Source organism: Numenius arquata, chromosome 23 (genome assembly GCF_964106895.1).
Source record: "Numenius arquata chromosome 23, bNumArq3.hap1.1, whole genome shotgun sequence".
NCBI lineage: Eukaryota > Metazoa > Chordata > Aves > Charadriiformes > Scolopacidae > Numenius > Numenius arquata.
Window position 1 is genome coordinate 2,510,324 of NC_133598.1, and position 27,035 is coordinate 2,537,358.

General features: G+C 47.1%; 1 protein-coding gene across 1 annotated transcript; it reads right to left on the reverse strand.

Moving 5' to 3' along the window:
• MAP3K14 (mitogen-activated protein kinase kinase kinase 14) lies at positions 1 to 26,519 on the reverse strand. Its single transcript, XM_074162841.1, has 16 exons — positions 26,470 to 26,519; positions 18,871 to 19,143; positions 18,227 to 18,296; positions 16,203 to 16,413; positions 15,479 to 16,087; positions 14,325 to 14,462; positions 12,034 to 12,163; positions 11,195 to 11,326; positions 10,493 to 10,597; positions 9,620 to 9,783; positions 9,105 to 9,255; positions 8,013 to 8,366; positions 6,741 to 6,847; positions 5,241 to 5,385; positions 4,577 to 4,677; positions 1 to 3,225 (listed from the first exon to the last, which is right to left on the reverse strand). Exons 2-16 carry the CDS (start codon positions 19,121 to 19,123, stop codon positions 3,061 to 3,063), a joined length of 2,835 nt encoding a protein of 944 aa, XP_074018942.1. The 5' UTR covers positions 19,124 to 19,143; positions 26,470 to 26,519; the 3' UTR covers positions 1 to 3,060.
• Positions 26,520 to 27,035: the final 516 nt, after the last annotated feature.

The window sequence follows — 27,035 nt, forward strand, 5'->3', positions numbered from 1 at the left end:
CCCTGTGAAAATGCAGGTCAACAACGTTAATTTCAAGAAATCACAGTTTTATAAAGTGTCATTCGTTCAACACAGGCTCGTCATTCTGTCGCCTTCACCCACGCCAGCGCTGCCCCTGCCGGAGAGACCCCCAGCTTCCCATCCCTTTGCCAACAGTGATTTTTCCCGACTTTGGGAAGGAGCTACACGACAAGAGCCATCTGTGTTTATCACTCCTGCTGCTGTTTGTCCTCCTTACCCCGAACTGGGGTTCTGTCCTACAGGCTATGTTATTATACACGGATTCAGCCCAGTTTTTAACAGGGATAATGAAAAGCTTTCCCGACTTTCTCTTCTCCGAGTATTGAAGAGCCAGCCTGGATTTGGAGCTGAATTTTTTATCCCTGTCACAGCAAAAATGACCAGCTGAATTAAAAGGAAATTGTCCCCAGCAGTAGGAGAGAGTCGAGGAGATCCCAAAGCTGGGAGGTAGCAAACCCGTGAAATCCCCGGGGATGCTGCTGGGAGCAGAACCACATTTTCAGGACAGTAAGGAAGCACCAGTGGTTTGTGGAATTAGCCCAAGCGTCTCTCCCATCCGGCAGGGACGGCCGAGGCCACAGCCGCTCCTCCGGCCGGCTGTCACCGAAAAGGTTCAGTCGGTGGAGATCTGCACCCCCGCTGCTTCACCTGAGGTGGCAGCAAAACAGGGAGGAGTGGGATGGAGACACTGGGTAATGCTGGTGTGAACAGGAGGACACGGACCCCTCCCTCTACCCAACAAAGACACTGTGGGTGCGCCAGGGTTTTGCTGCCTGTCACCCCCTCGCGTAGGTGGCCTGAGATAAGGTTAATGCTCTAGATGAAGTGTAAAGCTCACAGTCCTGTGAAGAGAGGGCTGCCGCCTCCTGCCCAGCAGCACCCCAGTCCACAGACCCCTGCACCAGTACCTCCCAGCATTCCGCAGGCAACAGCGAAAGCAACAAGACGCAGCCCTTGGGAAGGGAACAGACCACACTTTCCTATTGACACATGGCCACCAGCGACGCGTCACACCGACACGTCACCAACAGGCTCTTCTTAGAAACAACCAACAGGTTTTTCTCCTGCCCCCCCCTCAGAGGAAGCCCAGGAAGGGTGCCAGGCCTGGGGAGATGGGTCGGGGCACTGGATATGTGCCTGGGAGCTCCCGGGAAGGCATTTTGATCCCTCCTCCTCCTGCTCCAGAGCCTACAACTCTTTGTAGTTTATGGCATCTGAGAAAAACAAAAATCGAGCCAACCTAGCCCCTCCTCCCACTCCTTCCTGGAAGAGATGTGCGTAATGTATTAATTGTTTACTAAAAAGACTCTTAATGTGGTTTTTCAGATATAATTACGTGCCTGTTTTGGCCAACGTTTTAAGTGCTTTAGAACAAAAAGTGCTATAAAAAACTATACCCATCGTGGTAACAGGTTTAAATTTTTTCTTCAAGAGTTACACTTCTTTATTACATCACAACTTCGGGTTTCTGATTAGGGCTGTCGCTGCCTATGGTGTACCGAAACCAGCCGATGTTCTGGGAGACCAAAGGGAAAGAGCATCAGTTGCTTAAGGAGCACTGGTCCTCAGAATATAACTCTTCCCAGCTATTTTCCAAGTGAATTTCACTTGAGAAAACTGCAAATAATTCCTGCCCCATTGCGCCCCCCAGAACCAGCGGATCCGGCAGGGCCTACCCCCTGCTTTTTGGGAGCTGTTTGTCTCTTCAGCCTGGATGCTGATAGCCCCTGTGCAGAGCCCACTGACATTAACGGCACTCTGGAAGAGCCACAGGACACCACCGACGGTGTGCCAGGACTTGGAGCAGTCCCGAGCACGCATACTCATAGCTGATACCTCCCTCTTTTTTTTTTTTTCTGGGTTACAGAAGGGTTAACGACACCTGCCCATCTGAATTTGACCCATATAGTTTCAGTGTATTCCAAAAAACTCAAAAATCAGTAAAAAAAAAAAAAAAATTCAAAGCTTAAGGCACTCTGGGCCCAGCTGCCCGTCCCACTCCTTTAGCACATGGTGAGGTAAGGGGAGCGGTACGAAGCCTCGTGCCAGTTTGGGGAGCACTGGTGAAGCCAGGCTGAGCTAACACCCCACGCACAACTGGGGCACTCCAGCCGAGGGGACGGATCGATAGCTGGGAGTGAGATTTTATAAACCCTGCCGCAAAATTCAGACCTTTTCCGAGCTGAACGAGCCGCCGTCCCTTCCCCCTCCAGGGGGAGCTGCCTGGACGGGACAGTTCACATCAAGTCCCGAGTCAGTGATGGAAACAGGATGGAGAAATACAACCCTTCCACCCTGCCCACCAAGGAACACCGTGCCCTCCTCCTGCCCTAACCTGCCAGACCATGGAGAGAGAGCACCGGCCCCTAAGCCAGGGAGGAGACCTGAAGATGAGAGCTGCAAGCAAAGCTCTTTCTGGGAACTAAGTTCTTTTCTGTTTCAAGAAGGAAACGTCTGCGGGGAAGGGTGGGAGGTGAAACCAAGAACCCAGCCAGTTACTGCTGTCGATTTTCCCCGTGCAAAAGGCTTGAGGTAGAGATGATGTTACCCAAAGCCTACAGAAACGTTGTCTTTCCTCCAGCGAGAGGGAAGTTAGCCAGCTCCCCTAGGCACAACCAACCACAGCTGCACCGAAGATACTCAACCTCCTCCCTTGGGCAAGCCCAGCAGCTATCGGCTTCGCCCGGGAGGCTGAGCCCCAGGAGTTCTCATCCAATCCCCCTGTTCTCCTGAAAAGCACAATCGCATTCCTCTGAAAAGCAGGAATTTCCACCCACCATTCTCAAGCTCAACTTAACACTCACACCCAAAACAAGTAATTCCCACTGTTCTGGGGAACACCTAAGCTCAGGACGTGTCTTGGAACTGGATCAGAACAGACAAGAGAGGTGAGGCCCGAGAGCAGTGAGCTGCTGAACCACTATCCTACGTCAGCACAAAACACCAGCAACCGCACTTGGTGCTCCACGGCAGGGGTGGTCGGAAGCTTTTGCAATTCCTTCTTTCAACAAGGTAAAAACCTCCAAAACAGGAATGGCTTCATGGCCTGTTCTCCAGTTGACCGTGTTTGACTCGCCACGTCCAGCTGACGCTGCAGTCGGGGGCAAGGGTGCACTGCAGCTCAATACCGGAGTCGGGGACCTCCATGTCGTAGTGAACTGGTTGGCCTTCTTTAGTAACCAGGCTGAACGCAGGGACTGGTATCTGTGAAGCAGAACAAACAGATCTCAGTGACACTTCTCTTCCAGAACATAATATCCCTCTATCAAACCCAGCAAACGGTTTCCCAACACAAGAAAAGCTTCTGGAGAGAGGCTTGTGCTTAGCATAGAATCATAGAATGGTTTGGGTTGGAAGGGACCTTAAAGCCCACCCAGGGCCACCCCCTGCCCTGGGCAGGGACACCTCCCACCAGACCAGGTCGCTCCAAGCCCCCTCCAACCTGGCCTTGAACCCCTCCAGGGATGGGGCAGCCACAGCTTCTCTGGGCAACCTGGGCCAGGCTCTCACCACCCTCACAGCAAAGTTGTTCTTCCCCAGATCTCATCTCAATCTCCCCTCTGTCAGTGTCAAACCCTTCCCCCTCATCCCATCACTCCCCTCCTTCATCAAGAGTCCCTCCTCAACTTTAAAGAGTCCCCTTTAGGGACTGGAAGGGGCTCTAAGGTCTCCCTGGAGCCTTTTCTTCTCCAGGCTGAACCCCCCCAACTCTCTCAGCCTGTCCTCACAGCAGAGGGGCTCCAGCCCTCCCAGCATCTCCATGGCCTCCTCTGGCCCCACTCCAACAAGAACATCCAACCTTCTCTTTTAAGAAAGCATCTCAAACTCGACTAGGTAGCATTCACCCCACTGTTGAATTGCCTCATCCAATTTTTTGACCGTTGCTGGTGGTTCCTGAGCTGCCTGTGCTTGGGCACTGTGAATTCCTCTGCAGGCTGGTGATATTTTGTTTTGTGATGTCCAAGAGAATGAAGTACACCAAAAAGAACCAACACCACTAAAACATTTTCTGGACTTCCGCAATCTCTTTGTGTAGAGATGATCACCATGTTTCAAACTCAGATGAGTCCCAGTCCCACAACCACTCAGGAATTTCTTTCAGGGACTGTCAAAGAGGCCCACAGTGAGGTTCTCTGGAGTCTGCCAGTATTTCCTCCAATCTAACAAGTGAGAAGCATCACACCCAAACACAGCCCATTTCCCTTGGCTGATATTACTGCTCTTGATGAAAAAGTCATATAGTGATTCTTCTTTAGGGAGAGGGGAAAGGATTTATCTTTATAGTTGAGGAGAAGGATTTTTAAGCTGCAGCAGAAATAGTTTCTCAGATGGAGATCTCTATGGTCCCTATGACAGTTAGCAATGGCTTGTGATTCAGAAAACATCTCCTGGTATCACACTCCTAACAGCAGCACTGAAGTTATGTTACTAAATGAGTCGTTAGGATCCTCAAATGGACTCTGGGTCACTGGTTTTAAGGCATTACAAGGCTGCATTATGGAAGAAATTGTTTCTAAGACAAAACACTGCTCGTGACTCCCAGTTCATGTCTCACCTGGCTGCTTATCCCAGTGGCGATGTCTCCCACCTTCGTCCTGTGGAAGTCCCTGATGTGTAAATTTTCTCCACTTAGCAACTGGATCTGGATTTTCACTCCTGAAATGCGCAAGAGAAGTCATTACCTTCTGCTGTAGCCACAACAATTTCGCAGTCCGACACAGAAACACTGACTAGCAAGGCACATACATCAGAACAACTCGTTTTTGTCATTAAGCATTTAATTTATGTAGGTCTTTCTCTGAGCATGGGGTCTTGGTGAAGACAACAATGACTCACAGAGCAGAGCTGGATTTAGCAAGAAAGCAGCTGAAGGCATGCACTGATTTGCACAACATGCCCTCAAAACTACTTTGTAGACATTTATGGTTATAAAGCATATGTTCTGGCACATGGTAGTTGCACGAGGCGAGGCACACAAAGCTGAACCAGATCCTGTGTGTTCAGGAACTTCTCTTGTTACTGGACCATAAAGACTTGAGTGCCCTCCACCCAGCTACGACTGGGGCAGACTTGGCCTCTCCACAACCCACGTGCTTTTAGGAGGGTCTGTGCTTAACTGAAGGATAAGAGCAGCTCAAGGACTCCATATCCCAGACCCTCTAGACACTGAAAAAAATTATACCTAACCATTTATCCAAACTTTAGAAGTTCAGACTCACCATTGAAGTAGCTGGGGGTGTCCGTGTGCCGACTGCGGTTCAGCAGGTTGTTCCAGCTGAAGCTCTGTCCATCCGCCTGGCTGTTCCAGGAATGAATCCCGGAGCTCATAGTGTCCCTCAAGCTGTGAGAAGCCTTCATGGAGTTCTGCAGAAGTAAGCAGGAGTTTGTCAAAGGCTCCTAAACAAAGGGAGCTTGCGTAGCACAAACATTAAAATAACCTCAGGAAGAAAAAAGTAGAAATCCACAGGGATCTAGGCTGAGCCTTGAGTTATTCCACGATTACCTGCCATCTAGAAAAGGGGAGGAATAGCAATGTGTGCAGACAGAATAAGATATTCTCAACAGTCAAATCAACAATCAGCTGAAGAGCTGGATGAAGAAAAAAGGGGTTTTATCGTATTTAGTGACAGGACAATAAAGCATCAGATAAAATTATAATGGCAATAAGTGACAAGTAACAGCCAGGAAGAACAGTTAACTGTACATAAACAACTACGGACCCTACATTGCTGTAGGAAAAGTCTATTCTGTCTCAGAGTCATAGAAGGTGCTGTCATCTGACAACATCAGCATAGTGGTAAGCACCAGTCAAAAGTCAAATTAAACATTAGAGTTACACATTAGGGAAAAAAACCCAAAAAACCAGAAGCAGAGTCACATCCCACACTGCATCCCATGCTGTGTCGAGGGCTGAACTGCTGTACAGAACTCTGCTCAATCCTCCTCAAAAAGCATTAGAAGGCTGAGGAGAAGAACAGAAATAGGAAGCAAAGATGATCACAGTCAGAAATGACTCCTGTAGATGGCAGGCTATGCAATTTTGGAATCTATGTCTTTGAAAACAATGATTGAAGGGTGTACATCCCTCCCTGGTTCAATGAGGCCTATTCAGTGCTTCTCACTGGTATTCCCTACCTTAGGAACACCAGAGACAGAGCAAACAAAATTAACTAAACATGGTATTTAAGTAGCTTGGAGTATGTAAGTCATTAGTATGAATGGTTTAAAGGAAGTTCATGGAGAACAGAACCGTAGGCTGGGAATGAATATCCAAGATTAGGGTCTCTGTTCTCCTTGTCTTTCCCTGAATATCCCTTTAGCGGCCGCTGCTGGAAAGAAGACCCTGGGCTGCACCACTGCTTGGTTCGACTTGGTCCAGCTCCTGTGCTCATCACTGCTGCTTCAGCTCCTTTCTTCTGCACAGACATGGTCAAGGTCACTGAGATTTTCCAGGTCCTCACACTTGCTCTCAGTGTACAGCCCAGGGGAGCAACTCGGGGAAAGGGATCCATGCCGGACACTAAGCTAAAGAACCACTACAGTCCCCAATACCCCAGCATCCAAGAACAATGATTTCTTCCCAAGGTCCGCTCCAGCAAACTGGGTGTCAAAAAGCAGCAACAAAGCAAGAAACTCCAGATGTCCACTGATCACAGCTTCCAGTTTCCCAGAGGTGGTTCCCTGCCACCCCCCCAGGAACAGGGCTGGCATCCACTCACCTTCTCACTGGCATCTGAGACAAAGGGGCTGTCGATGCTGAGACAGGAAAGCATTTGTTCTTGCTCTTCCAACGAGTAAGGCTGTGAAAGGCTGTTCAAAAACAGTTCTGCAAGCAAAAGGGAACAGAAGGAAGACATTTCCAGCGATTCCTTTCACGCTTCCCTGCTCTAATCACAGTTATTGCAATTAATACCCAAAGCTTCTTCAGCATTATCTAAAAAACATTGACATTAGTGTCCGCAAAACACACGACGCACAGTTCCTCTGGTAAGCAGAGGCTACTGCTACCCCTGAAAATAGGGAAACTGAGCCAGAACAGACAGATGGATTGTGCAATGACATGCAAAATGCCAGAGATGGGACCAGCACCCAGAATTTCCCAGTTCCTGCCCATTATGTCACCGATCAATCTTCCCTCTGGATCCATCCACATCATACCCAGGGAAAGGCCAAGCTTCTGTACTCGACTCTCGCAGTAACGTGCGCTGATAATGTCCCGACCCGACAAGGCTGCTGAAGATCCAAAGCCACTAGAGAAGAAAGCTGGCCCTCAGCAACCCCCAAAATGCCATTCCTCAGTTCCGGGACAACAGTTACATTTCAAGAGACTGTTTTCCTAGCCTTAAGTTTTCAATTCATTTACAAAGACTAGAAAATATGGGATGAAAAAAGGGAGAGGTTGAGTTATACTGGGGCAATGGAACTGCACTGTTGCTTCACTGATTCTCACCCTGAACTTACAGCTGGTTTTCAAACTCTGAATTGCTGCTGGTAATCAAACTCCTTGGCTGGTGGCTACAGGTTTTCCAATGCCCAGAATTCAACAGGTGCAGACTGATTTTAATTATATGGCTTCTTTTGACATCTCCCATCCAATAGGCTTATCCCTTTATTAAAAGAATTATGTTTGAAAACCTAAAATGTCAGATGAAGTTGGAATTGCAGACGCTATTTATGTGGTGCATATAAGAACAGTCTGAAATTGGGTGTTTTTTGGGAGGTTCCCGCACCTCTGGCAGAAGTTTGCTCCACTCTTCAGAGAGTGGGAGAAAACCCTGACCGCTACCTTCGTGGCATATTTAATTGGTTAAGAGCTACTAGTTTTGGTAATTTATAGGCTGAGCAATTCGTGTAATGAGAGAGGAACTACGAACAAAATGACATCCAAGCTCAAAACCCAGAAATAAATGTCAAGAGGCCAAAAGAAAGCAGCTGTATTTTTATCACGCTCTGAAGCGGAAGCTGAATTCCCTGCATAGCACATCGCTTACCTATTTCCAGCTGCTGAAGCTCTTGTTCTGAAATGGTCGTTGCTTTCTCCACGTGGCCACAGCTCTTCAGGGGGAGAGGAGTCGAGGAGAGAGGTGGAGGATCCCAGGTCTCAGATAACTCCTTGCAGGCGTTCCATGGGGTCCCCTCCACCTCCTCCATTTGCTCCAGAGATGGAGGTGGTGGTGGGACTGGGCTCGCGCCAGAGACCTTGACTGCCAATTTTTGGTCAGAACCAGTCTCTGAAACTGGGCTCACCGTGGGGGACAGGGACATTTGTGGATTGTTTTCTTTGTTCAAAGATAAATGTCTAGGCTCTCGGTATTCGCCTTTCCAGGGGCTTGTCACACCTCCCACTACAAAAACAAAAAGCATACAAACGTTATCGTATAAGAAAAAAAGAAAAAGAGGTAAAAGTTTTCCTTCACAATAAGAGTTCTCTGAGCAACCTGGTCTGGTGTCCCTCCCCATGGCAGGGGGGTTGGAACTTGATGATCTTTAAGGTCCCTTCCAACTCTAACCATTCTATGATTCTATGAGTTTCTGAACCGTATCTCGCTGTAAAATGCCCACCTCCTTCAAAAGACAAACCCAGATCACCTCTACAAATTCTTGCTGTATTACAGAACCTGTCAGAAGGATTAAGTTGAAATAAATTATGGACAGTCTTAAGAGGCAAGACTGGCCCAGAAGCGTGAGTTACAGCTCAGGATGCAATAAACCTCTGCTTTCAGTTTTGCTGCACACCAGGCTCCAGCTCGCTGGCTGCAGTTGATGCTTCAGCTGAGTACGAGCCCAGCCACAGCACACACCTTCATAAACCCACACAAAGCACGACATCGTCTGCTTCAAGCAGAGAAGGAAGAAAGAACATGTGACAGAACACAGGAAATTTTCATTTCTTTGGGTGAGAAACACCCGGCTGCGGGCAAAAGCTCTCAGCTCAAAAATATACATCAGTGCTGAGGCCTGTGCAAAGGACACACTGAACAGTAAAACACGCTGCTGTTTCCCCACAGGACCACTCCGACACAACTAGCGACGGGCCGCTTCACCAGTGCGGATAAGAAGCTTTAGATACAGGACATTTCTACCTTCTTCAAGCGCGACGCTGGTCTTGGTTTTCAGTTCAGAGGCAGATGCTCTCTGAACCGGCTCTTTCTCCAGGCCCATTTTAATAATCTCGGCAGTGAGAGGGTTGCAGGAAGGTGGAATTTCCCTCAGAGGAGGTGGCTCTTTAGCTATCTGTGTAACAAACAGGAAGTGAAAGAGGTTAGACCAGAGAGGCTTCGTTTGATTTCAGAAAGGTCCTTCCCACCCTGAGAGCGTTTCCAACTGAAATTACAGCATTAAATGAGAGACCTGAGCAGTAATTTTATTACAGCCGAATGGCTAAAAAGTCACACCCAAGTCATGAGCAGGACAGGAAAGAAACCCCCAGTATGTGTAATACACAGCAGTCGGAGAGGCGTAAGAAATTATCAGCTGCCAAAGCAAGGTTGGCATCACTTTAGATGACAGATTTCCTGAAATGATTGCTCTCTAGTTAGGTACAATGAGATTTTACAGGCTTACATAGCTTTTCCTGGGGAAATCTTGGGTCACTCACCTTCAGACAGAGCGGGTGATTGTAATACTGGGTCCAAGGGTGGCACCCATTGAGCATGTGCAGCATCATACAGCAGCTGCTCCAGACATCCACCTTGGAGTCACAGCGCTTTCCCATCACCACCTCCGGGGCCATGTGAGTCTCCGTGCCAGGCACATAGTTCCCTGAAAGCATTCAAATGAAAATTCACTGCATGTAAAGTAGAGAATTATTCCAATGCAACCGCTGGGAAGCCTAAGGCAGCCTCTTTTCAGTTAAAAGTGAGAAACAAGTCCCTTTAACCCAAAAAGCAGCATTGTGTGCTCTTATAAGCTGTTCAAAAGCTACATCTCCATATCAGTCTCATCCCTTCTACACAGAACAGGTGTTACATTCCCCCTCCAAGCAAATTTAGGAGGCAAAACATGACACTCTACTGGTGAGCTCAGCACTAGAAAACATACCCTTCTCTTTCAACGGATGCATTAAGAAGCACTGTAAAGTTTAACTGCCCAAAAGTCAACGAGGAATTTAGCTTTGGTGGAGGTCAGGATTCCTCCCCTGCTGTTCCGCGAGGTTACGTGACAAGTCATAGATCGATTTTTAAGTTTGATGTGGTTTCTTGCTGGAACAAAACACCCAATGCAGTATGCGGACATAATCTCACAAAGAATACAACAGCCTCCTCGGCTGGGAGCTAAGGACCACCTTCCATCCTTAAGGTCATGTTAGGTGTCAGTGGGATACATCACAGTAATATCAATAAATATGACACTATGAGCAACGTTAAGTCTGGAAAATACAGTTGCTTGCAAGTGAGCCATATGTAAATGTTCAAAGAGAAAGAATGAGTCAGTAGGGCAATTCTTTAGAATCGCAGCAGCAAATCCTTACCTGTGACCAAGCACTTTCCCAGGCCGTCCGGGTGCAGGTGAGCAGAGTGACCAAAGTCACACAGAAGAGCCCTGCTCCCATCATCAGACAAGAGCACATTTTCCGCTGCCAATGAGAAGTTTTCAATTAAGTCTCCTTTGTTACTGAGATGGAAAAAAGCCCACAGAACTGCAGTTTTTTGAGCCCAAACCAAGGTCTGTTACTCCTATGGCGTGTCACTGGCTTAAGCAATTACACAGCTATAATTATCTCTATTTATAAACTACCAATTATCTGTCCTGGAGATTCCTCTACCCCAGTGGTGGGGCAGCCTGGGAAAACAGCCTGCCAGAGCCACCAGATGACAAAAAGAAAGAGGTGACAAATATGATATTTGCACTGGCCCAGGTTGCCCAGAGAAGCTGTGGCTGCCCCATCCCTGGAGGGGTTCAAGGCCAGGTTGGAGGGGGCTTGGAGCAACCTGGTCTGGTGGGAGGTGTCCCTGCCCAGGGCAGGGGGTGGCACTGGGTGGGCTTTAAGGTCCCTTCCAACCCAAACCATTCTATGATACGCCCAGCTCTTTAGAACCAAGTTAAGCTCTAATCTCAAATGTAGAGCTGAAAATCAAGTAAATAACCTTCTGACACTCAGTAACTTAATCACCAAGCAGTTTGGCTCTTATAAGAAAAAGGGAAGAATAAGGTACCTTAAATACCATCCTACCTTTTACATCTCCATGGAGAATGTTTTGAGCATGAAGATACTCCAAGCCCTCTAACGCCTGGCCCAAATAACTGAGGGCTCTGTCCTCTGGCAGGCAGCCACTCTGTTTAATTAGCTGACCTAGTGAGCCACCTAGAAAGGAATCCAGAGAGTCCACATTAGCTTATCTTTAAAATCTTCTCAGCATCATTAGCGTTTCTCATTGTTTCTGATGAAGAAATGAGAACTGCCAGGTCTGATAGCCCTTATCTTCCACGTGTGGGTCTGTTCCTTTTGTTTATTCCCAGAGTTCTTGCTGCCCACCGAAACCGGCCTCTTTCATGAAGCCTTTTGCTTAGTGTCAGTTTAACGGCGTTGCTTTGTATCAAAAGCAACTCCTCTGTGATCAGATCAGACATTTCTAGGTGCTACTGATCACCAGCTGATCCTGCACAGCCTGCGATTTCCATGGTCCTGGCTGGAAAAAGGGCATCGGGCAACGGAAGCATCTAAGTTTGCTTTGCAGTATCCCCTTTTCCAGTACAATGTGCATGCAAATAAACATGAAAGCAACAACCATCACCAGGTATGTGTTTTAGTGGGAATTTGCAGCTGCTGTTCAAGAGATGCACAACCTGAACTGGCACGAGGCAGGACTGGAAACCATTCCCCCCAAGAAAGACCACACCAGTAGGGGTTACACGTACCTATCCCAACCCACTCAGGAATTAACGCTAGGAACACTCTGGATACACCAAAGAATTAACAGATTTAAAAGTGGGGCAGGAGGAAGAGGAGCTCAATGTCCACTGCATTCAGCAGTTACAATGGTGCTTCCATTGTGGTTGTTCCCTTCTCACCCTCCATCAGCTTCATGAAGATGGTCACCCAAGGTCCCTCCTTCACAGCTCCGTACAAGGGGACAACTTTAGGACTCGTTATCGCAGCGCACGTCGTCAACTCCTCTGCACGGAAGTGTTCGACTTGCACCTAGAGAAACAAAGAAGAAGCACGGAACAAATTTTGTGACAAATCCAGATAGAATCGTCCCTCCCTGATGCCTGGGTCAGTGTCCCACACTGTTTAACAGCGGAGGCACAGGGATAACCGTCGTTAACAGAAATTAGTGGGTGCAGCAGTAAGTGGGAACGCTCAGAACAATTTTGAACAAGGGCAATGAGAGTCCCTAAATCCTCACTGTCTGAATAAAGTTAAGATTTGCCAGAAGAAATGCCAGGTTGCAATACCTCCAGTTTATGGCTAAGTACTGGTAATCTTCAGGAGGAAGGTAATTTGTGCCTCAGTTAAAAAGATAATACTGACAACTCACCCACTCTGCTTTCATGAAAGAAGAAAAAAAAAATTAATATCTAGGGATAGTGCAGTACTTGGCAAAAATGAAACTCCCCCAAAACAGGAGGGAATATGAAGTATGGCCACAAGCAGTGATCGATATTATCACCCTTTTAGGTGGTACTCAGCCTGCACAGAAAAATGGTTAAAGAAAAACTCTATTCACTAAGTTCAGCCAAACAAAACACAACAAGAATTTGCTAAAGACCAGAAGGAAAACATGAGTCATTAAGATTCTGGTAGGAAAAGGATGTATCATGTTTCTTCACTGTCAGCAATCCAGCTATAGCTAGTTTTCTTTAATCTCAAGAATTTGGAGAGCAGGTGCTTACACCACCAAGTATGGTGAAAGAAGGTCAGGCAGTCCCCTGCTAGCACAGGCAGGCAGCAGTAATTCCGGACAGTTACTGATGTAAAACGAAATCCATCCTAGTTAAGCGTTCAATTTGCACGTTAGAACCCCCTGGTTTAAGAGTTTGGTGTGAAACGATGTATTTCTGATCTACAGAATTATCTTTTGAAATCCTCCAGCAATTTGGAAAAAAAAAAGTAATTGATATTTTGAAAGACTTCAGCTTCTCCTACTCTCATGTCTGTCTTTTCAGCGCTACCACCTGCAAATATACACTAGTAGCAGCTATTTCTCCTAAGACTGTGTATTTGCAAAATAGATAATACATTTAAGTCATTAAATAATATTGGAAAACAAGCTGGCCATGTTGCCACAAAATTCCACATCTAAAACGTGAGGATGCAGAATAGGAAATAACTTTCTACATGCCTTAAATACATGTTTGCTTGTATACAGCTGACAAATGAAATGGTTAAAAAACTGGATAAGCTGCCTTAGTCTTGCCAGGTACATCTTTCCACTAGGCCATACACCAAGTTGAGACCAATGTAAAGAAGAAAAAGCAAGTGTTTTAAATTGAAAAATGCCACTTCCAATTCTTTTTGCATATAATATGTTTGTACTCCAGACAAGCGCTTCCCACACACTTGTTGAAGTTTTTTTATTGGAGTAATGGGAGAAACAGCAGTTCAGAGAGGTGGTGAAACTATTCAGGTGTTAAGTTCAAACAAAATAAGTTTATATTCTCATCCTCTACTTGCATCATCGCTCAGCCTTCACCTCTGAGCTCCCCCATGGCTGCCTACGAATCAATACCCTCATTCAAGTTACACTCCACACGCTTCATACATCGTATGACAATGGCATACCTTGATGTACAATAGATTATTCTGCCAATTTCTGGAAAAATACACATCCTTTGCTGCGTGTGTAGCAGAATCCCCTCATTACAACGTGCCAGTATTGCGTGTGACACTCACTGAACAGACAAAAGCTCTCCCTGTTTTAAGTGCCTACCGACTGCCTAATTTTTTTCCTACTTTATTGCTTTTTCACCAGAGAAGCACCTGCCATGTCACCATTTACACTAGACGTGTTTTAAGAGCAGAACAGTTAGATAAGCAGACAGCTCACGCAGCTGCTTCTCCCCCGCAGTCACCGGGAACACATTTACAATCTCTCTGAAATCTCTACGCTTGGCCTGGCTCAGCACGGACCCAAGATGCCTCGTACCACCCTTTGAAGGCCAAAGGAACCTATTTCTGGCTGCTAAGCACAGACAGGTTCTCCGCCTGCTTCTCTCTGCGCCATCACCTTGAAGTTTCTCCTTGGACATCACCAGAGCAGCCTTTCACTGTAACCGTGCAATAAGGTACCTACTGTCCATGTAAGTGGAAAAGCAAGGCTTTTTCTCTGCGCCCCCCCGCTCTTCCTACACATAATTACCTTTTTGGCAGCACACTGGAATCCCGTCTGTTTGTCCTCTATTTTGTAGACTTCTCCAAAAGAGCCAATGCCCAAAGAACCATGACACTTGGTCCAATGAACCTCTTCTCGGTACTCATAATCCACCGGCTTTAGTTTCTGGAAGTTAAAAATCAGAAAACAAGATGAAGCAAGGTGAGAAACACTGAGTTGTTGAGCTCAACAGACAGAGACCCACATCTTCAGAAAAAGCACGATGACAGATGCCACCGCACCTCTCAAAGTCCCTGTTCAAAATCACTTCTGTCACAGGCTTGAGACGATCAATACGGGAGGACCTACTTGATTTCTGGGGGCTCTGTTTGATCTAAATGAGTGTTGTAAAGAAAGGCTGCCAGTATTTGGATAGCTTTGGAGCTCCACACTATTCCCTTCACATGCAGGGCATAACTGCAAAGCTAAATCCTACAAACAAAACAAGATTCACGTGACTACATGTAGACGTTTATGTGCAAGATAAACCTTTTTTATCGCCAGTAGACTGAGATTTGCCTTAGGTCTCAGTGTAAATATATTCAGGCAGGTAAGTGACACCCTGAACTCCAGTGACAATACTGACAGGGTCACACTGATTCCAGAGAAGAGTCCTCCAGGAGGAGTTTAAGGTGGCAAGAGAGAACTCAATTCAGAAGAAATGAATCATGCCTCTAAGATTTACATGCAGTCGCTGGCTTCCTACCAGGGGCAGCAGACACGCTTTTTTGCACCTTCACCATCTACACGTCCCTGGTTTCTGTCTGTGTCACAGTCCAGGTCATCTACAGCCAATAAAATACTGCAGCCTCTTCACCTGAATGGACTGGGTTCTTTCACAGACAGACAGAGAAGGGATGTTTGAAGACTGACTAAGCACAGGAACACTTCTCCCAGACAAGCGGGCATATTTTGTGAATGAGCCAACAAATTAGAGCCACCAATCTGAGACAGGGCTTTATATCCTCCAAAACCCGCATCTTTAACTGGCAGTCTTCAAGCATAGCAAGAACCGTTCAGAAAACGCAGTCTTTTCACAGAACGCAGATTATTATTATTACACGGATGCAGATTATCTCTCTTCTGAAGCCCAAGAGAAACTCTGCCTTCCACGCCACTAGTGTGTAGGGTCAGAAGATCACCTCATTAAGTAGCACGCCTTCATTTTCATCTGCTTCATGAAACTGTTCCTTCGGGTCCAGACCACCTCCTCTCCACGTCTTGGCTAGGCTGGCTAAATTCTGGGGCTCACCGAGACTCACGCTCCCCTTCAAGGCATCTACCAAGTATTCTTCCACAGAAATCTTGTCCGAACTGGTTTTCATAGACTGGTTGACACATTTGGGGAAGCTATATTCTAAGTTCAGGCCTGATAAGCGATGCTCACTGTCTTGATAGTTGAGGTCACCGTGGAAGTACGTCTCCAGAGCATGATGTTTCATGGCATGGAGGGGACTGTCCAGATGTGGGAAATGGGGGGGGATAATGTTGTAGGGAAAAGGATGGAGAGTTTCAGGTTGTGGAACACTGTCCCTCTGATAGTGCCGTTTCCAAACATGATTAAGGCACTGAATAGGGCTTATCAGCTTGTGCAGTTCTGTTTTGTATTGGCTCCTCGGTGAGTGGAGTTTGCCCGTGGACAGAACTTTCTCAGGTTTCTCAAACGGCAGCGGATCATAGACTGAGTCCTTGTTAAATTCTGAAACCCAAAAACTGTTTCTGTAAAGAGCATTTTGGTGTGATTCATCCTCCTAGAAAACAAAACGAAACAAACCAGCTGAGCAGGAACCTCGCTACAGCCACCCAAAATCAGGAGGAGCTTGCAGGGGTCCCAATAGTACAAAAGGAAGGCTTAAAGGCTCTCACCTGGACAGGAATTGGGGTGCAGCTCTCCTGTTCCGGAGTTCGGGGACCTCGCCTGCCAGCAGCCACCGTTTGCACTTTCAGCTTGGATCTTTTCTTGTGACGTTTCTTTTTCGTCTTGCCGCGATGCCTCCCTCTCCAACAGGTAGGTGCCATCTTCCCCTCCGTTGCGTGGGCCACATTGTTAGGGATCTGATCGAGACTGTCCGACCGGCTATTGGAAACCAAAATGCATCAAGTCTCTTAGATCTGATGGTGAAAGCACACCTCCAGTTAACAATTCTGACCCACCTTCTGAGATTTAAAGAACAGAGAACGATAACATAACTTCTTGCCTTCTAATATGGAGCATTTGTAACTTTAATATCAAGGCACAACAGTATATCTGGCATTGTAAGAGAGAAATAACAGGGGGTGTGGGCAGGAAGCAAAGCATTAAGTCTCAGTATTTGCAAATTCTCCAAGGAACAGCAAGACTAGATGGCAAAGTAGAGGGAAAAGCACTGAATGTCTCCAGGTTGCTTTGAGACAGCTTGTGTCTATGATTTATAGTGAACACAGAGACTATGTGTAAATGCAATCTATTTTAAAAAATTGTTAAAATTAATAAAAGTGCTCATAATAGAAACGTCTGCTCTATTTGAAAGAAAAATAGGCTTGGCACCAAAGAAAAGGGATGACTAAGTGCACTCAAACAAAATAGCTTCAAAAAGCCAAAATGTTCTGGCACGTAGAGTTCGATACTACAAGGTGATTTCTGGGAACACTCACATACCCAAATCAGCACCAGCCAGCACATCGACTGGGGACTGTACAGAGAGATACAGCTCTCCAGGGGAACATTTGCCTCCAGTTAGTCAATACCAATCATAGTAGTTAGATATTTTTTTTTTTTTAAATCAAGTTGTAAGAGAAAAGAGGATATTTGATCTTCAAATGAAGAAATCGTAATTGTTCTCTTGATCCATGCAATGTATCATCCGCCCTTACTGATGAGCAATGTGGTTCACAGCCAGCAGTGCTCTCTCCATCTTTTCCTGCTGTTTCAGGGTATCACCGAGTGCTAAAAGGCCCAATAAGTAGAGTTCTAGGCCATGGTATTGCTGCATTGCCTCGAACCTGAACACAGAGCTGGCGTGCGTGCCACGTAAACCCTCTAAGAAAGGGTTCACTCCACATTTCTTCAGCTGGTTCATGGGACAACGTCATAAAGGCAGCGGGCAATGTCAAGCTACTTACCTCCCCAGTGTCTGAAAGCCGCCAGGAGACCCACAGCACCCAATTCTATCTCCCAGTTACCCACTTCAGCCAGTGCTGGAGCTGCTTGATAAAGCTCCAATACGTGCCCCAGTAGGGCACACACTCTTCACAAAGTGGCTCGCTCCCAGATGACTTCAGAAAAGCAAGACCCAGGCTTCCATTTTTCTGTCAAAACCGCTACTCCCCCTTTACCACTTTCAGCTTCTCTTCACAACTCTGTTTCTGTGGCTGATGCTGTCATTAAACAAAGGTTCTTTTCTCATCCCTTGTTGTTTATTCCACCTCTCCCTGAAATGAAGCAGTTCCTTTTTCTCAGGACTACTTCTAGCAGCAGCCTAAGTTTCCCACAACTTTCGGTGTAACAAGGTTTCAAAAGCATCAGGACAGTTCAGTTCAAGGAGACTGAAAGCTTTCCCTTGGATCCTTCTACTTCAAGCCCAAGAACCTCAAAAAGTGACTCAGCCATTCCGAAACAAATTTGACAGCCCAGAAATAGAGGTAGAAGACAATCAGCAGGCACTGACAATACGACAATGCAAGGTGTTCTGAGTGGTTTGTGCTTAAACTTGCATTTTCTCCTAACACAAAAAGGTTTTGAGGAAGATGTTTGGGGAAAGACATGCTCTTTCTGAGCCTCAGACAGAAAAACTAATCCAGACAGGGGCGTTTTTGGAAAAAATAGTGTAAGCACAGAGAACCAGGGTGATTTGGAACAAGTCAGCACAGACAACAGCGAAGGTGGGCATTCACAACAAGGAGTCTCTCACCTGTAACGCTTACTATGAGCAATAAAGGACCTCTCTGATAAGGTAGGGCTGAACTCCTGACTGTTTTCACCTGCATGAAAGAAAATAGGATCATCGCACGTCTTCAAGATCAGGCAAAGCCTCTCCATGTAACAACTGGACTAAGACACAACTCTACCAACTTGCTAAACCAAACAGTGACCCAGACAAATCACCATACGGTCGTGCCACATCACCCATGCCTTCTTCCTCCCCCAGCATGAGCTGGCTTCCCAGCACCGCCATCTCCTGATCCCCCAGCTCTTTCCCACCTGACAGCTTTAGTTTGGTTTTCTTCTCTTTTCCCCACTCTTTTAAAACACCTTTCAGAAGTCAGGCAAGAACAGATGACCCAGCAGGACACCGGTTTACAGGCAAAGCAGCTGGGTGGGTGCAACGGCCACATGCTGTCCTGTTATTTATGCTTTATTCAGTAGATGCTGCCACATTATTAGGAGATTTCATGAGCTTCCTAAATAGAGACTGGGATGTGTCACCAACTCCACCCCACTTGGGATTACAAATAGATTTCGGCTCAGCTCTCCAGGAGTGCAAAGCGAGTGAAATCTCATACCGCCCCGCACATTCCTTTTCCTCAATGAAGAGCAGACCGCCCTGCTACTTACATTCTGCTTGGGCAATAATAGAAATTGATGCACAGCCTCCTTCTGTTTCTTCTTTTGCTGTTCCTTTGGTGATTACATCATTCAGGATTTTCCACTGACTGTGAAAGATGACCTTCTTTGAGTCTTCTACTTTGCAAACGCTGCTCTGCTTTTCACTCACTGTCTCATTCAGCCCCTTCGTAGGTGTGAGCTCCTTCTTGTGCTTGACGGCTGGATCAGGAGCTCCTTGGCATGTAATTCCCATCACTGCCATTTCACAGGTTCAGAGAGTCACTGAGTAAGAAGAAAAAAAAAAACAACAAGAAAAACACTTGTCAAAATACTTAACTTCACAGGCAGAAGCAGCTTCAAGTTCCTGAGAACCAGGAGGCTGCTGGAGGTTATCAGATCACTAAATCATTTAAACCAAATCAAGGTCCTACCCAAGCTCTGAGCATGGAGCTGAAAAAGAACCCAAGGCTGCCAGCTCTCCACCCCTGACTTGTGCCACTGAAGAGCTGAAAAATCAACTTTGTTCTCAGTACTAAAAATATGAGACCACACAGGTTTCACAGGGAAATTTATTTCTTGGTATATTCCCTTAGCTTAAACACAAACAGTGAAACCATAAAGAAGAGGGAACTCTCGTATCACTAAACAGGAAGAATATTCACTGAAAAAAAAAAAAAAAAAAAAGAAAAAAGAGAAGACATGAAAGATTTTCTCCTACAGTGCAGCCAGGAGAAATTATGTTGTGCTCTCATACCACATAAAATGGCCATAAAATCCTGCTAATTACTTTCTTCCTCGTACTCACTCACCCTCAAATCCATTTCTCATTTTCCCTTCCAACAAAACAAGGTCGGGCAACCACCCTGCCCATACACAGTCCTCCCTCGCTCCCCTTCCTTCCCTTTCATTACCAATAACTTTTTGAAATACTCGGTCGAGCCCGACAAAAGCGGAGCTCTCATGGTGTATAGGATTAATGGAAGTTGGTGGTGGAGAGAGGACAGTGACGGTGCTGGAAAAGCCGATCCCCTTGGCTTGGCAGCAGCTGGCGAGTCAATCAGCGGGGCTGCTGGCTGACCAGTTAGCGCAAATGTAGCTCCCAACAAGTCCCAGCACATGCCACATCTTGGCCAGTTGGCAGCGAAGAGGGAGGTGGAAGGGAGCCAGGGGTGGAAAGGGAGAAGCACGGAGAAACATGGAAGCAAGGCACCGTGGGACGGGACAGGGGTGTATTGTGGGGTGGAAATCAGGAACGTGGAGAGTTAGGAGTTCCTACAACCACACTGGGCACAAACCCACCCTACATAATGGCTTGGGTTTAGCCCCTGATCCCCTCACCCTGGATTCTGGGGAAGTTAAAACGGGTTTTTTCTAATGTTTTCAACCAGAATATGGTCTATTGTCCCTTAACTGTAGGGGTCACTCTCACAGCTCAAGTGCAAAATCTTAAACTGAACATTTCCATCATTAAACAACCCATGAAAATTCAGAAACCTTAGCAAACACGTACAGGTGTTAAACACTGTGAACCCAGCGTAAGAGGAGGAGGAGGGACATTTGAACAGCGGCCAGCAAAAACAAGGTCTCAGAACTATCACAGGAGAACATCTTTGAGGCTCATCAGTTTAAATCTACACCAGGGTTGTTTGTGATTTTTTTCTCCTTTTTTCTTTCCTTTTTTCCCCTGCCTTGAGCAGCTGCCAGGGGCAACGGGACACTTACTCTGACAGGCTCCTGGCAACGCAGCAATCAGTCAGGAAAATGACAAAACTAGTGGGTGTTCGGTGCCTGAAGGACCACCGAGGAAAGGGGAAGGGAGCTGTTTGGGAGCCAAGTGCATGAACCTTGGTGTGATGTGTAAATGAGTCACCTAACAACCTGGCAGGTAGACAGGGAAAGTCAACAATGACCACATTCAGCGGCTAAACAGAGAACAGCTGCTGTGCAAAAGAAGTGCTGATGACAGTATCCCACTCATTACGCCCCGGCCCGCTCCCTCTCCCCTGCAGAAATTATGTCAAATCTCGGTGCTGTAAAATAATCCCTTGGAGCAGCAGAAAGAGAGCCTGCCAGATGACTAACCCAAGCCACCAGTGACCAAACTGACAAGTTCAGAGCTATTTTTATACTCACTCTCTCCTGATTTGCATTAACTCTGTCTCTCCTTGCCCTCCCCTCACCTTGAAGGACCTTCAAGCTCTGCAGCCCAAACCCATCCCCATCACCAAAAATTACCTAATTCTACAAGTCACTCCTCAGCTTAGTTAAAAGACAACAAAGGGAGGGGAGAAGCAAAATTGCAAGTCCTTGTCGCCCTCTGAAATGGAAAAGAATAACAAGGAAACATTACTGAGATTAAAGTCAACAAAGCACATACCTCACTTGCCGACTAAAAAAAAAAATAAAAAAAGAGGTAGTTATTGTAAGCAACGTCCTCGAACCCAGCAGCCGCCAGCGCTCAGACGGTTTAATGTGTGACTCAGGTCTACAAGGCTGTGTAGGCACAGAAGCTGCAAGCCCAGCCCAGTTTAACTGTTGCTGAACAATTTTCAGGCCCTTATAGAAAGCCAAAAAATCAACTATCTTTATGGTACAAACAATGGAGCGCAGTTGGCAGGAGCTGTGATTAAAAAAAATAAAATCAGAACTTTTAAATAATTTTCTAAGTATAGCTTCTCTTGAAGCTACATATTCAGAACTGAAAAGGCCAGACTCATGGTGGGGGGTGCAATCCAGAGAGGCCCGAAGCATTCCTAAACCCCATTAATTTGGATGTAGGTGCTCGGTCTGTCGGGCCCAGGCCCCGTGTACAGCCCTTCCCAGGGAAGCTCAGGATAAAAGGGAGCCTTGGGAGCAGTAAATGGGTACCTGAGGTTCCACGGCAAGACCACTAAGAACAGGATTTACCCACATGAGACACGCTGGAGCTGCGGTTTCAGCTGCCGATGTACTTGCCACGGCTCCAGGATGAGCACAGCTTCCTGTACAGACACAACTTACGTACGTGCAACATCAGGAGCTTCACGTTGTTGAGCTGGAGGGGGGTTGTTTCATACCCCAAACTGCTTCTCTGGTTTTCAAAACCTCCTCTCCTTCATCCAAGTCACTTAAATTCAACTGTAATTCTTGATTTCAATATCCCTGACTTTCTTCCCTCTGTAGATGTGTGTATGGGCTCATTATTTTCAAGGAAGAAAGGGGAAGTTGGGTTAATGAGGCAGCAGATAAAAGTGAATATTACACCCCTAACCCACAACGGGCTTTTGCTCCTTCACTAAGGTTTTACACTCACCTCTGGTTAACTAATGTTAGTTCTCACTGCTGTAAAAAAGAAAGTGCGTTTTTACAGAATGAAAGCCCAACAGGGTATCAGTTGTGCGGTGGAGGCACTGGCAACTCCTCCCTCAAATAACGTCTGTGCTCCTGTGAGAAACAGACTGGAGAGGGTCATCCGAGAATTGTAGGGAGTCAGAATTAAGGCGACACTCAAACATTACTAATATAAGACATACCATGTGCTTTCTGCTCCTCTAAAACCTCCTCCCTCTCTAAACAAGTCCCTCTTCAGCTCTTCCATCTCAACAGGAAGCTATTTGTAGCAGGGACCTTAAGAGAACATTTCTGTGTTTCACGAAGTTACTATGTATACAGAGAAAAAGACTCATAGCTGGAAAAAAGGAACCCAAATACCTCTCAAGCACACCATAATACGGGGTCCCGCTTGGTCTGCCCTCAGATCCCCCGTGCCTATGGCTCTTTGGAGAATTTCAGTTAACATTTTACGGAGTAGCCCATAGATTTGGTTAAAACAGACTTGGGAAAGAGCTTTAAAATATACATAAGGCTTCATAAGTCAGCTTCAAAGCATGCAGATTTTCTCTCCCAGTCTGAGTGCGAGTGCTTAGCAGCAGTTTCACATTGACATTTAGTTTGAAGAAAAAAAAAATAGAAAAAAAAAATCATGTTGTCTCAGTGAGGTTTCCCACTTCCTTATTGAGAAGAGTTTTATGAACAATGCATTAACTCAGGTTAGCCTTCTCTTTTGCAGCTGCTACTGGTTTATTAAACAACACAACTAGCATTTTAGCAACATTGCTTTGCTGATCCCTACAACACAGCAACACTTGGGAAGAGCCAGGAACTTATGCATCACCAGAGAATGTCACCTGAGACAAGAACATACACCTTTTGGGGACCTTCCAGTCCTAACAAATGACAGTAGGTATTTGAGAAGGGGCCAAATCTGCAGCCAAAAGAACTTATCCAGGGTATTATCTATAAAAACATCATATCAAGACATCAAACCTTACCAAAAAACAGGTGTTTCACCAAAGAAAAAAAAAAACAAGATGACACTTTTAAAAAAGAAATGAATCACGCTGATGATTTGGTTTGGGGCCCAAGGAGTAGATAGATATATACGTACAACCCTTTCAAACCCCAGACACCACTTCCCTTTGCCCCTGTCTCCTCGCCGCTGTCTTTCTTTGCTGGATGCTACCGATGAGGTTCCCTGCCTGCCCACGTTTCAGATGGAACCGAAATTCAGTCGGTTCCGTTTTCGGCCGTGTCAGTTTAAGGCATATTATTGTAGCATGGGCCTGGGGTGGTTATTTAAACAAGCTCAGTGCTGTCAGCAAGGGAGAAGTTTCAATTTGTGTCAGAAGGGACTTAAAAAAAAAAAGAAAAAAAAAGTTGTAGCACTCAGCACACACCCCTACCTTAAAACACACTTAATACCACTTTAACGTGCTTAAGAGGAGAAAAAAAGACTTTCCTTGTGTATCTAAGAGTTCCAAAGTAAAAATAAATAGAATGCCTGACTGATCAAAATACCAGTGAGTCAGACCACCAGTTGCTATTCCAGGATGCTCACAGCCTTCACCTCCTCTTCTTTAACCAGTGTTGTCCATGTGTCCAGACACGAGGCTCCTGCACAGCCCGGGCTGGTTCCTTGTGGATCACCCAGGAGCGCTGCTCGCAGGTTTACCTGAGCATCACCAGGTAAAGGGAAACCTTCTACCCAAACCACCCCGGAACTGCCCGTTTAAAGGATTTCACTATCAGCCTTATGTTCCTGAGCAAGTTATGTTACAAACGATAATAAGTATGTAAACACGTTCTTTAAAGTGGTTTGATAGTAAATACTTCAAAATCCCATTTCAGCCGTTTGTACTGCTTACTGTAAACACCAGGGTAATGAGCTTCAACTGTCTTTTTAGCTGCCAGACATTCGTACATCGCAATAGTTTGGTTACAAAGTCTGTAGGAAAACATTTGACTGGGTTTAACCATCAGCAGACTTTCTAAAAGCATCTAAACACACCTATCTTCCTTTCCTCAAGTACAAGCCCCGGTACAACTCACTCCTCAACAATTCTTTTCATGTTGTTCAACAAAGATATGAATAACACCATTTGCTCGGAGTTTATAAACATCACCGCAACCCCATTCATTCGAAGAAGCGGCTAATTTTTCCAAACTGCTTTGCAAACAAGAAAGAATCGGAACAAACTTCAACCCCTAGGGGTTTTGCTTTCAGGCCTGGCTCAGCTGCTCTCACAGGGCTTTCAGGACACCACTTAACGACATCCTGACTTTTAAGACCCACTTGTGGAGTGAAGCTATTTCCTAAAGTATAACAAGAGGGTATAATAAAGCAACTAAATGGACAACTTCGAACAATAGCCACGAGCGCATATTAAAATCAATTCTGCCCAAGCAGGCAGGACCGAGTTTTCACCAGTTATTACTATACCTGGCTTTGCACCTTGAAATTTTCGGTCGCATTTATAAAAGGCCATGAGAGGCTACAAGAAAGCAGTAAGGTGGAAACACCAGGCAAAACCAAAAGTTGAGTTAAATTCAGCATAGATAGAAGCATTTCTATGTAATCTTAATTTATGATTGGTCCTGCAAATTTAATTATGATGATTTTATACTATAAAGTAGAAATATGAACTGACCGGAGTAGTTTCTAACTGTCCAGCCTGAGCAAACTCCCATGAGACAAACTCCCACATTAACTGCAGAAGAGAACTGCCTTTCAGGCAAGACGAGGTCAATATTATTCAGGGCCCTGATGTCACCAAACTGTGATCAGCAAAGCCCAGGTTCCTCTAGATGAACCCTCAGAGGCCTCCTTCTTGTCCCCCCCCAAGCATCCTCTTGCTTTCCCTTCCCCAGCATCTCCAGACCTTTTCCTAACTCAGGTCTCTTTTACTCCAAGCCAGCTGCTCTTCTGGGAAATTGGGAGATTTTTCCATCTTTCAGACCTCTATCCCTCTGTCTCCTCTGACAGATCTGACTGACACTTGCCAGCAAACTTCAAAAGTCAAAGAAGGAAAGTTAAAGAGACAGCACGGTCACATTTCCCTCCTCCCATAGAGTAATAATTAGGCACCACATCACTGTTACAAGGAAAGCTCAGCTCTGCCTTCTCACATCTAGCACTGAAATAAGAGTCAGGACAGAAAGAGTTCATTAACTCCAGCGACGTTGGACCAGGTCCCACAAATCCCTTAGGTTTTTGGTTGTTATATGTTTGTTTGTTACACTCCTCTTTCACAGCATGCTATACAAAGATTCACTCTCTTAAAGCAGTTAAAATTTAATAGTTAATAGCAAATGACTCATTGCAAAGGAATCTAGTGGCCGTGCCAGTAACAGATTTTAACTTACTTAAAATGCAATAAAGCAGCACACTGCAGACACGTATTTCAAAGCCCGATTCGATTATTCTTATCACTAATGTCATAGCAGAGAAGGTGCGAGTTATTACTCATAACAGAGTTCCGAAAACCAGTTGAAAAAGTAATTTAGACGTTGTTTATGGATGCTAGTTTCAGGCTGCTGCTTCTTACATGTGCAAAGCACCGAACACATGTTTCTAATGTAACCGATTAAAGTAGACAGGAAGCATCTGAGATCAACCACAGCAGCAACTTATTAATCAGCAAAGAAGCATTTTAACCTTTTGCCAGCCAAAAAAAAAAAAAAAAAGAGTCGCGTCGAAGAGGAGCACTACGGCTGGATGCAAGAGACGAGCGGAGTTTAACCGAACTTTAAGCTGTTATTCAGCCGCATAGTTTGATTCGCCTCCTCCTCCCCTCTCCAGGGCCAGGGATGCCTCTGGGAAGCGGCACCTCGCCCAGGCCAAGCTCTGCGGCTTCACCTCTGCTCTCCGGCGGCTGCTGCGGGAGCGGGGCGGCACCAGCGGGCTCGGGGGTGCGGAGGAGAGGAGCTCCCGAGCGGGGACGGAGCATCCAGCTTTAACCGACACCGCACGGAGAGCGCCGGGCACCCTGCGGGGATGCGGGCGGGGAGTGCGGGGCAGGGGGAGCGGCGGCAGCCCGGCCCGTTAGCCGGGAGGTACCGCTCAAAGCTCCCCGGTACTCCCGGGGCCTTCCCCTCCCGCCAGAGCCGGGCTCCCTCACACCCTGAGGCGGCCGCGGAAGCGGGGCCGGCGGGCTCCCTCAGGCCCTTACTAGGGCCGACGCTCTCCAGCGGTTCCTGGCCCCACCAGTTCTCGGCCCCACCAATTCCCGTCCCCAACGGTTCTACCGGCCCCCCCCGGGATCCCGGATACCGGCCCCGCTCCGCACCTACCGCTGCGGCCCGGCGGCACCTCAGGCCTCCTCAGCGGCGCCCCGCTCACTGACAGACGGCGGCCGGCCCCGCCCCTCCACCGCCCTGCCCCGCCCCCTCCACCGCCTCTCAGCCAATCGCCGCGCCGCCTGCGGGGAGACCACGCCTCCCCGCCCCGCCCACGGGTTTCCCAGAAGTGGGCGGGGCTTCCTCACAAGCCATTTCCCCGCTTCCTCCCGGCGCTGCCGCCTCCCCTCCTCTCCGCGCATGCGCGTCTGGCGGGGGGGGGGGGAAAGGCGCTCAGTGCGCAGGCGCGGGCCGAGCCGGCCGGGCCATAGTGGAGCGGCCGCCGGTCGCCTCACGATCATTCCTGTGGCGACCGGCGACGGGGACCCGAGAGCGATGGCGGGGCTTGGGGAAGGCGGCGGGGCCCGGGGAGGCGGCCCTGCTTGGGCGGCGGAGCGAGGGGAACCCTCGCTCCGCCGCCCAAGCAGGGCCGCCTCCCCGGGCCCCGCCGCCCCAGGCCCCGCCGCCTCAGGAAGGGAGGCCCTGAGGCCCCCGCTTGAGGGAAGGGTGCTGGTGTAAAG

Bases quoted from the DNA above. Each gene is read 5' to 3' on its own strand.
- MAP3K14 (XM_074162841.1), bottom strand. From the start codon at position 19,123: ATGGCAGTGATGGGAATTACATGCCAAGGAGCTCCTGATCCAGCCGTC. The intron at 14,463-15,478 runs GTGATCTTCTGA...TTTAACTTCCAG, and splicing joins AAGGCGTGCTACTTAATGAG to AAACTAAAGCCGGTGGATTA. The intron at 11,327-12,033 runs GTGAGAAGGGAA...ATTCCTTTCTAG, and splicing joins CTTCATGAAGCTGATGGAGG to GTGGCTCACTAGGTCAGCTA.